Below are 16,240 nucleotides of genomic sequence, written 5' to 3'. Positions count from 1 at the left end.
GTATCATAATAAAAGATATTTCCATAATAATCATGTAATTCGAACACATAATTGCACATACTTTAACAATATACTTAACTTATACATACTTTAAAAATATATATATTTTTCCACTCACAGAGCTATGTACACCAATATCAACTCGATTGGTAAGCTGTCCCGATATCTATATCGCCATCTGAAATATGATAAAATTTTTAAATCAACAATTAACTATTTTAAGTAATCTCAATAATTAAATAGACGATACCAAAACTTAATCATTTCATGTTTAAGGGATTTCTAAAACCTCTTTAATCACTAAAACTAGTTTTTCTTTCATTTTACTCAATTTCATAGTTTATTATATTTAACCCCTTTAATAAAATTTAATTTAATCTAACAATTTAACAACTCTAAAATTAAACATAACTTGACAATAAGTAACTTTTTACTTACCTTTAATTTCGAAGAATTTAATCCTAATAGTAGAAAAACTTATTTTCTAACACGTTAGCAAGTTTTCCTTTTTTTTCCCCCTTCTTCATTCTCTTTCTTTCTCCTTGTTTCCGTTTCTCTCTGCATCTCCCCCCCCCCCCCCCCTCTTCACTCTCTTTCTTTCTCCCTGTTTCCATTTCTCTCTGCATGTTTTTGTATGTGTAGGCAAATGGATTTGTTTGGCAATGGATTGATATAAAATAAATGCACCGCCTCACCTTTTTTTTTTTAATACTTTTGACTTTTCTTTTAATTAAACTAATGTATTACAGGAATCATATCAGATTTCGTTTGCATTCAAATGAAATCTGATGCAGTTTCATCATTTAATCAAGAAAGAAGAATAATTGTAGCCAACAAATTTAGTAAAATTCTGCTTGCTTAAATTGAACTTTATTCTTCTTTGTTTCTTTATCTTTTGTTGTTTGAAATATTCTAATACTCAAAACTTCAATAAACAAAGAATTTATTTCATGTTAATTTAATGTTCAATCAATTCAGATTTGTTCTTATTTAATTCATTTGGTTTAAGAGTTTATCATGTTAGGGATTGGGCGAATCTATAGTGTTAGGGATATATTTAAAGTGGGATGAATACATACAATTCATATGGATATATATTATTTAAATGAATGAATTTAATAAGGATAAGATTGGAATATGACATGGATGTAAATAGTATTTTTGTAAGTTTTTAAAATTTTATTAGGGATGAATTTAGAGTGGGATGTACTTATAAAAAATGTGGATGAAAATAGGAAAACTCTTTCTTATCTCTAATCCCATAATAATACAACCACTACGTGGGCACTTTCCTTCCCAACGATGACCAGATCTGGCTCGCCACTGTCGCTTCGCTTCAAATAATAATGGACCTGTCGCTTTACGTTCTCACTGAAAACAACCACCTCCTCCCACCCTATATACAAGGCCAGGGCTGTTGAACTTACCATTGCCTCCATTAAGTAAATTAAAATTATTTACACCGAAATTAATAAGACTAAATTATACACAAAATTAATAGAATGAAGTGAGGAAGAAATTAAGAGAGGTTAGATGAATTGGGAGATAATTTCGAATGAGATTTCCGTCCAGTTGAACGGAGAGATGGAATTTGATTGTAAAATATACCTATTTCAGTTTCCCTTAATTAATTTGTGATAAATTTAATTAAAATATTATTTATGACCTGAATTTTGAAAAGTAGTCCTTAAGTTTTTGATATTGGAAGTGGATATTTTTCCCTCGGGATTATAATGTTGATTTAATTGCCTAATCATGCTAGGCCAAGTGCTAAGCATCAAATTATGGACCAATTTCACATTTTCTTATCCTACAAATACTGAAATAAAGAAGTAAGAATGATAAATCATCAAGGGAAAATTGCAGCTGTGCTTCCAAACCTTTTAAATTTCATTTCTTGCAACCATGGTCCTAAACCATTCAAGTTCGTGTGGCCGAAGTCCAAATGGATGGAAACCGTCCACTTCTTTCATAGTATTCAATCACGCCCCAAATATCTCCGCTTATCTCAAATGCTAAATTTATATTATTTCTATCATGATCTCATGTCATGTATACCATATATATTTGAAAATTTATCTTTTCATTCTTTCTGCTCAATTCGCTACTTGTGGCTAAATAGTTGTTCTAGATTATCAATTGTTTCAAGCATTTGCATTTCCCCATTGAAAACGAACTTTAGAAAATAAAACCCATTCAAAATCCAATTCCCTTTTGTTCTGACGAATATAATTTAATGATCGAAATTTAGGGTGTATGGGGGAGGGCGAGGGTAGAAGAAGATGGGGTAGTCAACTTAAGAAAAGCCAAAATTCCAATAACGAAGAAGAGAAAAATAGAGATTTCTATTGCTAGAGATAGAACCAATGAAGCAGAGGATTTGAAAACGAATTTTTGGAATTCAGGAGTGACGAGTGATATTAATTCTTTAGGGAAAGATGAGGACTTGGTGAGTAGTAATGGAATTGATGTTGAATTGGAGGAATTAGAGAGGTAGCAAAATGGGTATTAAGATTTGGGGTTCTATTTTAAAAAGTCAACATTATTAATAGAAGTAATCTAATCTTTTATAGCTTAATCTATATTTTCATCTTTATTTGATGTGAGATTTTATTTTTTAACTTGCCTCCGCAAGATGTGGCTTGTTTGAGTAGATCGATTCTGAAATTCGTATGCTCATTTTTTAGTTTTAATTGGGCTGAATTGCTTATTAGAGTTTAATGAGCTCCGATACCGTATTAAAATTTGATGTTCAATCTAAAAATGTCAACCTCATTAAGAAGAGTAGTTTAATCTTTTATAAGTTGGTCTATATTTTGATCTTTATTTGATGTGAAATTTTATTCATTAACAATAGGGAGGCGATTTTGGTGGTGAAAAGCGGGAAGCAAATGTTGAGAAGACTGAATGTCATACGTACCTGATTTGACAATTTTTAAACTATGTATCGGTTACACGTCCAATGGATTCCAATGGATTGTAAAGAATGAAATTTAATGACAATATTATGAAGTAAACAAGATCACACCCCAAATAACAAGATTTAGTTGTAAAGAGGAACAAGAAGGATTAAATGCTGAGGAACGATATTTATTATTAAACAATATGGAGAAAATATTAGAGAACAGCAATAAAAGCTTCTTGGTTACTTATTCTAAATTGACAAAGGAGCCTTGTATTTATAGGCCACGTTCCAAATCCTAGAAGAGTCCTAAAAGGCAAAAAAAAATATTACAATTAGGAGACCCAATTTTAATGAGATTTTATTTCTTTGTTATTGAATGCAGTTAGACTCCTTTCTAACACCAACAACACGCTATTCAAGACTCCTATTTGAGTCACAACTCTAACATATACGTTCCATCTTATTACCACATGTTGCTATGCTATAAAATGATTTCTATATTGTTTCAAAGATATCCGGAACTCGTACCATTATTAATGTGCCCAAACCATGCCATGACTTGATAAAATTGAGTCAATTGAATTAATTATGATGTCTTTGATCTTACAGCTCACATCAACATGATCAGAAGCCACGATAGTGTGTAATGTATCTGAAATCTTCAATTAAGTTAACTTATCCTGCAATGGCGTTGCTTCTTGCTAGCTTATCCATCCTCTATTTTTCTCCAGCCTAGCATTATGACTGTACTCAAGGACTTAACTAATCGTGTCCAAGAATCCAACAGAAAGAAGAACAGATTATAGATTTTCAAATTGATGTGAAGTCTGATTTTCGGCTTGAGTAAACAGAGACACCGCATATGACAGTTTTTGTGATAAAGTATATAGAGTTCATAATCAATGATAAGATTCAAGATATGCCTGAAAAGTTCCTTCCAAATGTCACAAGGACATATTTGGCTTCTCAACTATACAACTACGAGAATCAAAAGTGAATCATTTAATGTGAAACAGACTATGTTCTAGTTCCGAGGAGTGTGAGGAAGGCGTGCAAGTCGATGAACGCCTAGAAGAAATTAAAAACAATTCACTGACGTTATTTAATTTTGTCAAGCCTGTATGTTGTCTAGATGTATTTCGTCAAACCTGCGGTGTATAGGGAGATGACAAACAAAATCATGCTTTGTCGTGTATCTCATTTGTGGAATGGATGTTAACTGTGGGTCATTAATCTCATCCTCTCTTGCATATTTTATCGATTTATTTTATTATCCTACCATGTTCAGATTTAGGCAGAAATCATGTGTATTTTTAATGCATCTGCACACATATCATATGTAAGATTCTGAATTTTGAGTCACATTTGGGAGTAGGAATTTTCAAATGACACTAGCAATTATCCTATTTTTTATACAGTTTATGCATCAGCCTATGGCTTTTGCCTAACATTATTAACACGAATATGTATCTATACAAGTACTTTGTTGTTTGAGGGTTTAACTTTGACAATCAAAAGCTCTTCTTCTTGAGTCCTTGGTAACTTATTCTTCTTTGATATAACTTCCCAGTGCAAGAACGTTGTCTATCTTCGTGGATCTGCATCAGAAGCAGTTGTTACTATTATGGCTGCAACTGTGCTCCAAGTTTCTTTATTGGCAAAAGTCAACGTTGTTAAGAATATGGTAAAAGGGAATGTTGTTCAAGCACGATCAAACACCAAACGTGCTAAAAGTGAAGGAGAACAATAAGTGTGAAACAGAGGAACAAAGATTTAAAGGTAAAGTTGTCCCAAAATTCACCTTTGAGGACAAGGACTTCTTAAAGGAAAAACAGATATTACGATTTTATTTAATTTGTAACTTTTATGTTAAATTTTTTGAAATGTGTATTGATTTAGAACTTTGAGCTTGTTAGTTATGGATAACTATACTGGAATCAGTTGTTAAATAAGCGAATAGAAGTAATAATAAGTTACTGAAACATATACTCATGCGCAAAGCAGGTTAAATGACTAGAGATGTGATCCAGTTGGTTCGTTACGTTACTGTTTTCCCCTTTCCTCTTTCTTGATTTTGGAATGAATACCCTGTTAACATCTTATGCTGCCACCGTTTTTTTTTTTTTTTTTGCCCTTTTTAGGCATAAGGTTGTTAGGTTTAGAGAGGATGTGTTTAAATAAAATATTATGCATTGAGAGTTTTCTAAACTTATCAATATTTAGGTATTCATCCTTTTTTTAAGGACATTCCAACTTAGACATTAGTAGGTTATCAGTCTAAACCTTCATAAGGTTTGGATTCCCCAACCTGTAATATATGTTGCAAATAAGTGGACACAAGGAGTGAAACTTCACCTTACCTCACCTCCACTATTACATCTTTTGCGGAATAATGGACCGATGAAGACTCTAAACAATTTATGCTTTTTTACAATGTCAAAGCATACAATGATAAGGACAGATAAAACTAACAAATATATACTATAAATATCACCAGAAGCCATATATTATCTTGTCCTTGATCTTCAAATATGATTTGTCATTCTAATCGATGTCAAACCCTGCTTATTAAATCAGATATGCTCTCTCACAATCCTTCAAATGCATCTAGTAACCTCATTTTAAAGCACTTTCCTTTATAACCAACCTTTGCAGTGCCCGTTTGACCAGTTTAAAGTATATGGTTCTTGTAAAAAAAACTTCGTGCAGGTCAGTTTTCTCTAAAACATCTTATAGTTAGATAAAGCATTTTCAGACAAAAATTCAAATAGGTTCAAAAGTAACTTTTCACTTTTGAAAAGCCTTGTTACGGCCGGCAATCTAGTCAGCGACACTACCGTCTTCCCTCCATATGCGAGTAATTTTACATCCGTTTTTCTATTTCTCTGTTGGATTAACATGTAAGCAATCTTCGAATCCTCATCTGCCCAAGTTCCAGAGTATCGTTATTGATAATGGATTTTAAGGCTTGTGGCAAGAGCTTTTATCTCAACTTCCAGAATAGAGCAAACCCCATTAAATTTTTGAAATCCCCAGAACATATCCCTTGAGTTGTTCCTTATCACACCCCCGCCAGCCGCTTATAGATCATCCTTAAGGGTACCATCAATGTTTAATTTAACCTACCCTTCATGAGGTTTCTTACATATTATAGTAACAGGAAATTTCTCTGGCCTATTAGTTCAACCTTCACCAGGTTTTCAGTAAGAAAGTCAATTCTCTTTATCAATTTCAGTATCGAATAAATGAATTATTGTCTCCAAATATTCAGGTATTCACATAATCAACAAATAGTTGGTTGTATTATTCTTTTATACCGTGATACCACTTTACTTTACATCATTATTAATATCGTAAATCAAATTGCAATATCAAGGACCATTTAATAGGATAATTGCACACTTTGATAGTAAGACCTTCTCCAACCTTGTACAAAACTAAAATTCATCTCCAACCATTACACCAGTACTTACACTAAATAAACAATGTTTAACCATTTTTTTCTCTTTTTTATTCTTAATAATTTATCTATTTGAAAATATTATTTATTTATTTTACAAATACATAAATTACTAAATAAATAATTATGTTAAATTAAGGAAAAGATTAAAATCATTAATAAATATAAAAAACATAGTACAATTATTAAGAACGCTACAAAAATAAAAATATTAAATCATACCATTTAAAAAATAGTGCAATGCATTTCAAATTTGGATATTATGATATTACGAAGACGAAATATCATTGCAATTTAATTCTCGAAATTCATATGTTATTCCCATAAATGATCGATTAATTTATGTATGTTGTTGTTTAATAAATTTCGGGGTTAACTTTAAATAATCGTGCTTGTTATATTTTAATTTTTTTTGTATTCTTGTTTTAATTAATTAATTCATTATTATTTTTTACATTTAAAATTTATTTTAAATGCAAATAATAATAATAATAATAATAATAATAATAATAATAATAATAATAATAATTTATTGTATTAAAAAATATATAACACAAATGACACAAATACTCTTAATCCATTTATTTGGGAAATGAAAATAAAAGGTAAAAATGACTTTGGACCATTTGCACCTAAATAGTGCAAAGTTTGGTATTGCATTGGAGGAGTTTTACATCATTTTTTGGTGCAATTTGATGGTTTGGTGCCAACATTGGAGATGTCCTAAGTAAGCAACTTTTAATGCACTGCTTTTGAAAGTTTCTCGCTCTGTTTATTAAAGTGCAAGTGTTCCAATCAATTACCTAACTTACAAGAAAAAGGCCAAGAAAGAGAAAATATTAGTTTCTCCATTGCGTTTGTTTTGCAAGTTTAGCAGCTCCTTTTTTTTCCCAAAACAAATTTTTCTAAAATTCATTTTCAACCACACATTTTCCTTTCAAATAAATTTACCCTCAAATTCAAAAAATAAAAAAAAATTCTCTTTTTATAATCACACATTCTCCAAAAAAATCACTATACAAAATTAAAATTTTACTGTAATAGCTGAAAATTTTGAATGTTGACTCTATATTTATTATTTGTTTTTCTTAAACAAATTGATGCATTTATTGAGCATTTAACGGAGTGTCTTCCATTGATGGGTGATATAAAAATATTGTACTCGCGTCAAAAAGTATAGCCATCCACAATTTGTATAGTAACTGAAAATTAATTGCCCTAGACTAATGAGCAAACTTTGACACTTTGTTTTAATAAGGTAATGGGATTAGCTATTGAAATATGTAATTAGTCTTGATCGTGAGTTGTGGCTAGACGATCTCAGGAGTTGTAAAACTAGTCCACCGAATGTGTCTCGAAGGGCATCAGGTAGAATATCTAGATAGAGCTTAATTCTATGGAATGATCGTGCGAAGAATTAAACTCTAAATAACTATTTTATATATAGATTACTTGAATTCGAAAAGGAGGTAGTGTTCGCTATTTGTGAACTTTAGAATATTTGTTGTGCAAACGAGTAAGATCTAATTATATGGTTAAACATCTCGATAAGTTAGGAGCTGAAAACGGACGAATTAGTGAACACATTCGTTTTCAAAATCCTTCAAGATCTAATTATATGGTTAAACATCTCGATAAGTTAGGAGCTGAAAACAGACGAATTAGTGAAAACGAATAAGATCTAATTATATGGTTAAACATCTCGATAAGTTAGGAACTGAAAACGGACGAATTAGTGAACACATTCATTTTCAAAATCCTTCCCTATGCAAATAGGCTAATGAACCAACTTAATTATTTTCTTCAATTTAAGTCTGATTTGGGAATGCATGAATAATCCCGAAATGTGTTTGTAAATTAAGAAAACTTAGAAAAAAATGGTAGCTTAAGTGACATAATAATTAAAAGGGAAAAACATTCATTTTGACCCGTCACTATTTAATAATTGTCTGTCGAACATATAGATAGCAAGTCAAAAGGATGTAACTATGGAGAATTGAAATAATATTCCTTATGCGATTTTATATAATTTGACAGTGCAGTTGTAGGCTTTTAGTGGAATAAATCTAAAATAATATTTGGATCGGACAATATGGATCCGAGATATTGGCCCCAAACTATCGGAAGCGTGAATTATATAAGTCCGATTAGGTACCTTTGATAGCTGCTAAAAAAAAAAAAAGTGGGATTTAATTATGGAAATAATTGAATTAACATGTAGCAAAGCTGATCGGGTCAAACTTCGACTGAAGTCAGCCCTTCATAAAAAGCAAAGACAATCTTTGATGAGTTAAAATGTGGGTTTGACCAAGTCATAAGAAGAATTTTATTATCAACATAACTTGGTTATCAAGTTTCCTTTATAATTTGAATCCCAATCGTGTTGGAACAATGGACAAGGCAATTTAGTTCTATATACATAAATCTAATGGGCCGTGAAAGTGCATACATATACCAATACAACTTCCATTATTGGTGCCACAAATCAAGTGCAACCAGGTTTTGGAGAAGATCAGAGAGAAGAGCCAAGGGTTAAAAGCTTGTAGATCAAGGCAGTAACAATTATTCGATGGGTTGGACGCTTGCAAATCAATCAACCTCAAGCAAGAAGATGATGAAATTAACTGCTCGGAATAGGTGTAACATCTAAACACTTATGTGGCAATAGATTAGAAATGCAACACATAGCAATCTAGTAAAGATCTGGTCCATTAAATTTATTTTGAATTTTTTTGTTTTGTTTTTCCTAGTCCTAACGGAGCAGCTTAGGTCTACAATTGTTTCTGATGAAATTCTAATTCTTGATTTATTGCAAGATTATATAGTTGAACGATTCCTAGGCTGGTTCTATGCGTTTATTTGAATGATTGGATTTATTTATGGATGAATGAATGGATGTATGTACGGTTGATGAATGAAATGATAACCAAATTTTTTCCAATTAAAATGAGGCAAAAGGAAACAAAATTATTAGGACATTGTTTTTTCTTTTTTCACAAATCTAACACCAGTTTGAAGGCAAGATAATTTGGGTTATAAAATACTGCAACATATGGTTCTATTTATACATGCTAAGAATTCAAGATGATTTCCCAAACAATGGAATTCTATGAGACACTTGACTGGATTCAATACATGAATTATTGTAGAAAATATGAGGGTCAAATTTGTCTTATTCCAACAGAACAGGCACATACGGTCTAATTAAATACTGGAGAAATAGAATGCATCAATGGCGTGTGGATAAAAGAAAATGATACTTCAGCGAGTTGAATTCATATAAACAACACACGATGGATACATCAACATTTAGAAAATGACAGAAACCAAAATGAACTAAGAGCACATTTGGGACACCATATTCAGCAGTACCGTATAGCATGATTGATATTATTCTTTTTCTTCCTCAGTAGTATCAAATACTATTTATTCAACCTTGCCAACATGCTCGGAACCTAGCAAAACAAGATTTCTTCTTAGGTTTATCAAATATCCCCGCTCCAAAAGTCCGAATTGTCATCTCAATCAAGAGAGGAAACTGCAAGATGGAGAAAATTACTATCGGAATTGTTGAAAGGACGATGATCGGAATGGTAACCCAAGACAACTTCTCCTGCAGAATCAAATACATTGCAGAACCAAAGGATGCCATCATGGTAACAATCGAAAAGAACAGAGACGTCAGTCCAATTATTAATTTAAAAGGTAAGGACTTGAGAAATTCTTCTTCTGCATAACGCGTCTTAAGAATTCCTAAGAACATCAACAGTGACATACTCGAACTGAACATCGACAAGGCATTTGAAATCATGAAAATCAAGAATGGAGTCCTTTGAGTTTCCAACATTGTTGGCAATCCTGTGTCGTTTTTATTTCCACCTGGTACTGTGAAAGCTGTTGTGAACATTACAGCAGCAATTAGAGTGCCCACTATCATGCTTGATGTTGCTGTGTTTTTCATCCGGTTCTCTGCTTCTTTGGCTAATTTCTTGTGTTCATCTCTGAATACCATTTCGGGGGTTTTGTTGAACTCATTTTTTTCCTCTTTGAGTTTGGGTTGTACTATGTTCTCGACTTCCTGTGTATTGGAAGAAACAACATAAGATGATGAATCAAAATTTTGGATAAGATAGATCAACGTAGCATTAGAGTAGATAAAATGTCATGAATTCCAATTTCGCCTCTTAATATGGAATAAAAAAACTATACGCTATGGTCAGTCTCTTGAGACTCCATTTTGGGATGAAATCATGTGCACAATTTTTCATAAATAGAGGGTGACACGACTTGAACTGGGGACCATTACCTAATTAGTACCTTATTATATTACCTCATCTAAAGTTTAAATTTTTAGAAACAAGACAAACTTATTTATGTGAATTACGTCTTTAATAATTGTTACCTATTTATGAAAATTGTACATGTATTGCAGAGAGAGAATATTTAGCCCTTCGCTATTATTTTGAAAAAATGATGTTTTGAATAGTGTTTTTGGAGAATGTATAATTAGAAAGTAGGAAAAGTTTTGGGTTTAAGTGCAAATTATTTTATTGTACGAATGTATGGGTGAAAATAGTATGAACATTAAAAAATTTTATTTTAAAAGGAGACAAACATGGACTTGATATAAAATTGAATAAATAAGTATATGATATCTTTCAATAGTTTGAACTTTAGATATGATAGCTCGAAAAAAAATCACAATGGGATACACACATGTGCGCACACACACACACACATACACGCGCTCGGCCGGGCACACATCATTACCTTAAACCATTGCAGTTCCCTTTGCATTTGTAGGGCTTCTCCAGATACCCTCTCAAGTTGAGACGGAGGAGATAATTTTGCAGCAAGATGTAAAAAATTGTTCTTAAAAATATCATGCTTCTTTGAAATTATACTCTTCTTTGTTCCTAAATCAAATATAAGGCTATAAATCTCCTCTTGACGCAAAGCAATTGCGTGCGAAAAAATTGTTTTTCCATTTTTATCCTTTTTCCTTATAATTTCAGGATTCCATTTAATCATTTCTTTTATAAATTCAAGATTTCCATGTTGTATGGCATCATATATTATTTGATCGATGTGCATTTTTTCGAGCTGTGATTTGCTCGGTTGTGGCATTTCTTCAAACACGACACTTAGGAGTTTCGCAACTTCGACATGGACTAACTTCCTCTGATATATGTAATTTATCTCTGGAACTGAAAATTAAGAAAACTAATGTTAAATAGCCCATCATATGTAATAGATTTCCAATACGTAGCAGAAATTTTATATATGGGAAGATAATACATACCAAAGAGTTGCAATATCCCCCAATCGAATTTGCGCACCAGAGCTGCAAAACAAGACTTTACTTAGAGGTGTCAAAATGTACTGGGTTATAAAAGCCTAATGCCACTTAATGAAAGCACAGACGGACCCATCATAGGCCACGACATAGTCAGCCCACTTCGAAGATCCATGGATCCACATGTTCAAAATAAATTAAAAATGATTTTGACCCAGGATGGACTGGCCTAGCTGAGCTAGGGTTAGTCCAGGAGTCATCCTTGCCTGATTTGTACCTCTAAAACTAAATTTAGGATGTATGAAGAAGACTTGAACAAGAAGAGGAGGAATATGGTGTGATTTGATGTACCTCGCGTTGTTATAGTTAGGCCTCCATGTGCCTTCCCTTCGATCATATCTTCATCGGATGATTCAATTTGAATATTGTGATCATCAATACTACTTGATGTTTGCATTTCTACATGCTCATTGTCATGAGAACCGTGATGACTTTCCCAAGGTGAACGTACTCTTAAACCTTGTGTAAAAAGTCCAGACAAGGAATACTTTTCAAAATGATCATGTTCAACATGCGCATTTATATCTCGTTTGTTATTTTGTACTAAAAATAAAATTTATCTAAATGTGCTCTTGTGGTACATTGTTTGTGAATGAAATTAATAGGAGAGCATTTGTATACTTACAACTGTAGATGCATCTTTCCCAAAATTTAAGCTTAGTCCCACTATAAAATGCAGAGGGCTTGTGAGCCAATATTCCGAGTGCAAAATTGCCACTAGGATCTGGGGTAACACCCAGCTTTGGGTACCTTTTCAATAGCTTAGAAGCAACATCTACATTAAGAAAACAGCCAGAATTAGGTATCCGTGTCGTGGGGATTATGCCTAATCTCAATCACAACCACAACTTTTAGTAAAATGAAATCAGAAAACATAGAGCCTCCATTTGAAAAATTAATAAATCAATTTATAAAGAGTAATACTAGTTGGTCCCATGGATAGGAATGAATAGTAGTTATGAATTGCGGCTGAAATTAATATCTGATATTGACTAATTTTATATGTGCATTAATATAAGGTTGATCTGCAATTGATGGACTCAATGCAGGGTGTGATTAGACTTTTCACATTATGCGTTCACTTACCATAAATTTCAGCTGTAATAAGACAATTAAGTAGTGTGGCTCCATTATCACCCTTTTCAGGACTTAGCTCTTGTTCTGGCGTCACTCTGTGTAAATAACGAACCATGTCCTTTTGTCCATACAATGCAGCCACAATCACAGGAAGTTGCCCGTCCTCATGATCTACACTTGCGATTCTAACTAAATTTTTGTTCTTAATCATCATTGTCTTAGCCAGCTTCTTCGCACCACAGATCGCAGCAAGAGACAATGCCGTAGCACCATGATCATTTATCTTTTGTAAGTCATCTGCGTTCATCAAATCTACAAGTTTTTCTGCAATTGCAATTTTTCCAAACAAAATTGCAATGTGCAGAGCTGTATCGTCGTGTAATGTAACTCTTGCCCTAATGGCATCTGGCTTCTGCTGAAGGAAAACTTCTGTATGATTCAAGTTACCTTCTTCAATTGCCTTATATAAGGACTTGTAATCAAGGTACTCTCCCGACCCTGCAAACAATGAATTCAACTTGTATGTGAGGTGTTGTGTCAAATACAAAGATCAAATAAATAAAAGGGAAAATTTGCTCGACCTCATTGTTCTATTGGAAGAATGTCTCACTTAAAATTTCTAGATAGCTACCCAAGTTTACATGACAATGTGATGGAGATTTGAATGGTTTTGGTCTTTGAGAACTGAGTGTGAAACTGTAATGAAAGGTTGATGACTAACTTGCTCATTTTTAACGATTGAGAACCAATATTGAAATTTCACGTTTCTTCTAATATGATAAGATTCTAGACAAGCTAGTTTATCACAAAGATTGATACATTACCATTATCTTCAATTGGATTTTCTTTAACATAATCTAAGACTGGCACTAGCTGTTGTGCCTTTCCCGAAGCTCTCTTAGCCAAATGAGTCCATGCATCTTGAGCAGAAAGGTAGGGATCTTTAAACTTAGAAAATAATGCTAGTCCACATGAAAGTTGAATGGCATGCAAAGCCAGAGAACTCTTTTTCTTCCATTCTTCATGCACTTGTTTATTTGTCTTATCTGGTTCAATCTCCTGACGAGAGACAACACCCAAAGCCCATTCCCAACCAAATAATTTTTCAAGCAATTTTTCCAAGATTCAATGTTATCTTCAGTTAGCTCCTCTGGCACAATTCCCAAACCTGCTAGATTATGCTTTTTATTTGTTCGCCAATCAAAATGAAAGTTTAGCAAAAAACTTAAAACAGAAGAAAAGAAAGTTTGATGACTAAATGAAACAATGCTGTAAGTTGGGTGACAAACAGTGTTTTCAAACTGGTCGAGAAAGTTGAAGTGCCTTGCATTGTAAGGGGACCACAAAAAAGTAATACATTCTTGGTTACTTCAGGAGTTTTATTCAAAGCATAAAACTGGCAATTCAATGATAGAACTTGAGACAAAAACGAAACTTTAGAAAAAACCAGAGACCCAACAAACAATGCAAAGTAAATTAAAATCATCTTACTTGACTTTAATTTTGTCATCTTCTCTCACTGGGATAACACTTGTAAGTATGCTATGATTAATTAAGAAGGGCAATTAGTCTTTATAGATGCATAATATAGAATTACTCTATGCTTAAGTAAGGTACATTATTTATTTATTTATTTACTTTTACTTTTTGTCTCTTCTCTCTCTCTCTCTCTCTCACTCTCTCTCTCTCTTTTTCACAGAATTGGTGTATTCCAAGCAATTGTTCTCAACTTTTTGGGGGGCCAACAATGTGCTGCACATTTTGTAGACAAACAAAATTCACAAAAAATAAAAATAAAATTTGGAAAACAAAAAAGTTCCTAATTAAAACGATTTCAAATTCCCTCCCCCCTTCTTCTTTTTAATTAAATTAACCACGAGAACGTAAAAGTATTTACGTGAAAATAAAATAAAATAAAATAAAAATTTAAGAGGAAAACATGTAACCTAACTTTGGATTAATTAATTTTCTGATAAGTAAAATCTCAAATCTTTTAGATACACAAATAAAAATCAAAGCGTAAGAGATTATGCTACACCTCTTAATAAGTTTTGTAGCGTGCAAGTGAAATAAGAAATTTTATACAACAGCCTGGAAAATTTATGTAATTTTCACTAAATAAAATATTTTTTTTATCTAATTTAAATAGTTGTAAAAGCAACACTTTATTAATAAATTTTTGCCATAACTTATTTTTAACCACATTCTCCCAATAAAATAGTTTTACATGGATACTTTTTCTCTTACTCTTTATTCCCACAATCTTCAAAAAAAAATCATTATTACAAAATTCATTTTTCACAAAAAATGGAGCTCAAACATAGCCTCAAACCATGTTGGCAGAGCAACATTGAAGCAAGGTGGCCCTACTTCTTTAAATAAACTTGGGCACTTCGACATTATAATGTTTACTTAATTGGGCCTAATCATGATCGGCCTAGTGCTAAGCATCAAAAGGAAAAGTACATATCTATTAGGGGAAAAAAAATCATATATAAGGTAGTTATAATAAACAATTTCAAAATTAATAAAATAATTTTAAAATTTCAAAAATTAGATCTTAATTAAGATTAATTAATTAAATAATACATTAAAAAATATTTCATTAATTAAATATATTAAGATTACAATATTGTACAATTTATAGTAGTAGTTACAAATTTTATAGGTCACAACTTATTTTTCAATCACAATTATCAAATTAATTTATCACGTAATATTTATCAGTCACAAATCACAAATTTTTTATGTCACAATTTATTTTATCGATCATGAATTATCAAATTACTAGGTCAGGTATTATTTCTCGATCACAATTCACAAATTTTACGGGTCACAACTTATTTTACAATCACATAATTTTATTATCAACATACCTTGGTTATCAAGTTTCCTTTATAATTTGAATCGCAATCATGTTGGAGCAATGGACAAGGCAATGTAGTTCTATATACATAAATCTAATGTGCCGTGAAAGTACATACATATACCAATACAACTTCCATTATTGGTGCCACAAATCAAGTGCAACCAGGTTTTGGAGAAGATCAGAGAGAAGAGCTCAGGGTTAAAAGCTTGTAGATCAAGACAGTAACAATTATTGGATGGGTTGGAAGCTTGCAAATCAATCAAACTCAAGCAAGAAGATAAAGAAATTTATTGCTTGGAATACGTGTAACTTCTAAACACTTCTGTGACAATTGATTAGAAATGCAACACATAGCAATCTGGTAAAGATCTTGTCCATTAAACTTATTTTGATTTATTTTTTATTTTTTATTTTTTGTTTTTCCTAATCCTAACGGACCGGCGTAGGTCTAGAATTGTTTGTGTTGTAAGTCTAATTCTTGATTTATTGCATGAGTTCATAGTCGATCGATTCCTAGAGTCGTTCTATGTGCTTATTTTAATGATTGCATTTATTTATGGATGAATGAGTGTA

The 16,240-nt window shown here is 32.1% G+C and overlaps 2 protein-coding genes across 2 annotated transcripts; both read right to left on the bottom strand.

Annotated features, from left to right (window-relative positions):
• Positions 1-9,624: 9,624 nt before the first annotated feature.
• LOC111370871 (ankyrin repeat-containing protein NPR4-like) lies at positions 9,625-12,118 on the bottom strand. The gene is made up of 3 exons (XM_022992775.1): positions 12,013-12,118; positions 11,136-11,572; positions 9,625-10,443 (listed from the first exon to the last, which is right to left on the bottom strand). The coding sequence occupies exons 1-3, from the start codon at positions 12,116-12,118 to the stop codon at positions 9,796-9,798; spliced, it is 1,191 nt and encodes a 396-aa protein (XP_022848543.1). The 3' UTR covers positions 9,625-9,795.
• Positions 12,119-12,888: 770 nt separating this feature from the next.
• LOC111370863 lies at positions 12,889-15,803 on the bottom strand. The gene is made up of 4 exons (XM_022992766.1): positions 15,789-15,803; positions 13,623-13,857; positions 13,036-13,296; positions 12,889-12,893 (listed from the first exon to the last, which is right to left on the bottom strand). The coding sequence occupies exons 1-4, from the start codon at positions 15,801-15,803 to the stop codon at positions 12,889-12,891; spliced, it is 516 nt and encodes a 171-aa protein (XP_022848534.1).
• Between the last annotated feature and the right edge of the window lie 437 nt (positions 15,804-16,240).

Source organism: Olea europaea, chromosome 2, assembly GCF_002742605.1.
Source record: "Olea europaea var. sylvestris chromosome 2, O_europaea_v1, whole genome shotgun sequence".
NCBI lineage: Eukaryota > Viridiplantae > Streptophyta > Magnoliopsida > Lamiales > Oleaceae > Olea > Olea europaea.
Note: the sequence above shows the minus strand (reverse complement) of the source record. Positions and strands in the feature narration are given on the sequence as shown.

What these genes read in the sequence shown, in the direction of transcription:
- LOC111370871 (XM_022992775.1), bottom strand. Translation starts at nt 12,118, where the DNA reads ATGCAAACATCAAGTAGTATTGATGATCACAATATTCAAATTGAATCA. An exon ending in CCTAACTATAACAACGCGAG is followed by an intron (nt 11,573 to 12,012) that starts GTACATCAAATC and finishes CTTAATTTTCAG; the next exon opens with TTCCAGAGATAAATTACATA. An exon ending in GGGAACTGCAATGGTTTAAG is followed by an intron (nt 10,444 to 11,135) that starts GTAATGATGTGT and finishes TCCAATACACAG; the next exon opens with GAAGTCGAGAACATAGTACA.
- LOC111370863 (XM_022992766.1), bottom strand. An exon ending in AAATCCAATTGAAGATAATG is followed by an intron (nt 13,297 to 13,622) that starts GTAATGTATCAA and finishes CATTGTTTGCAG; the next exon opens with GGTCGGGAGAGTACCTTGAT.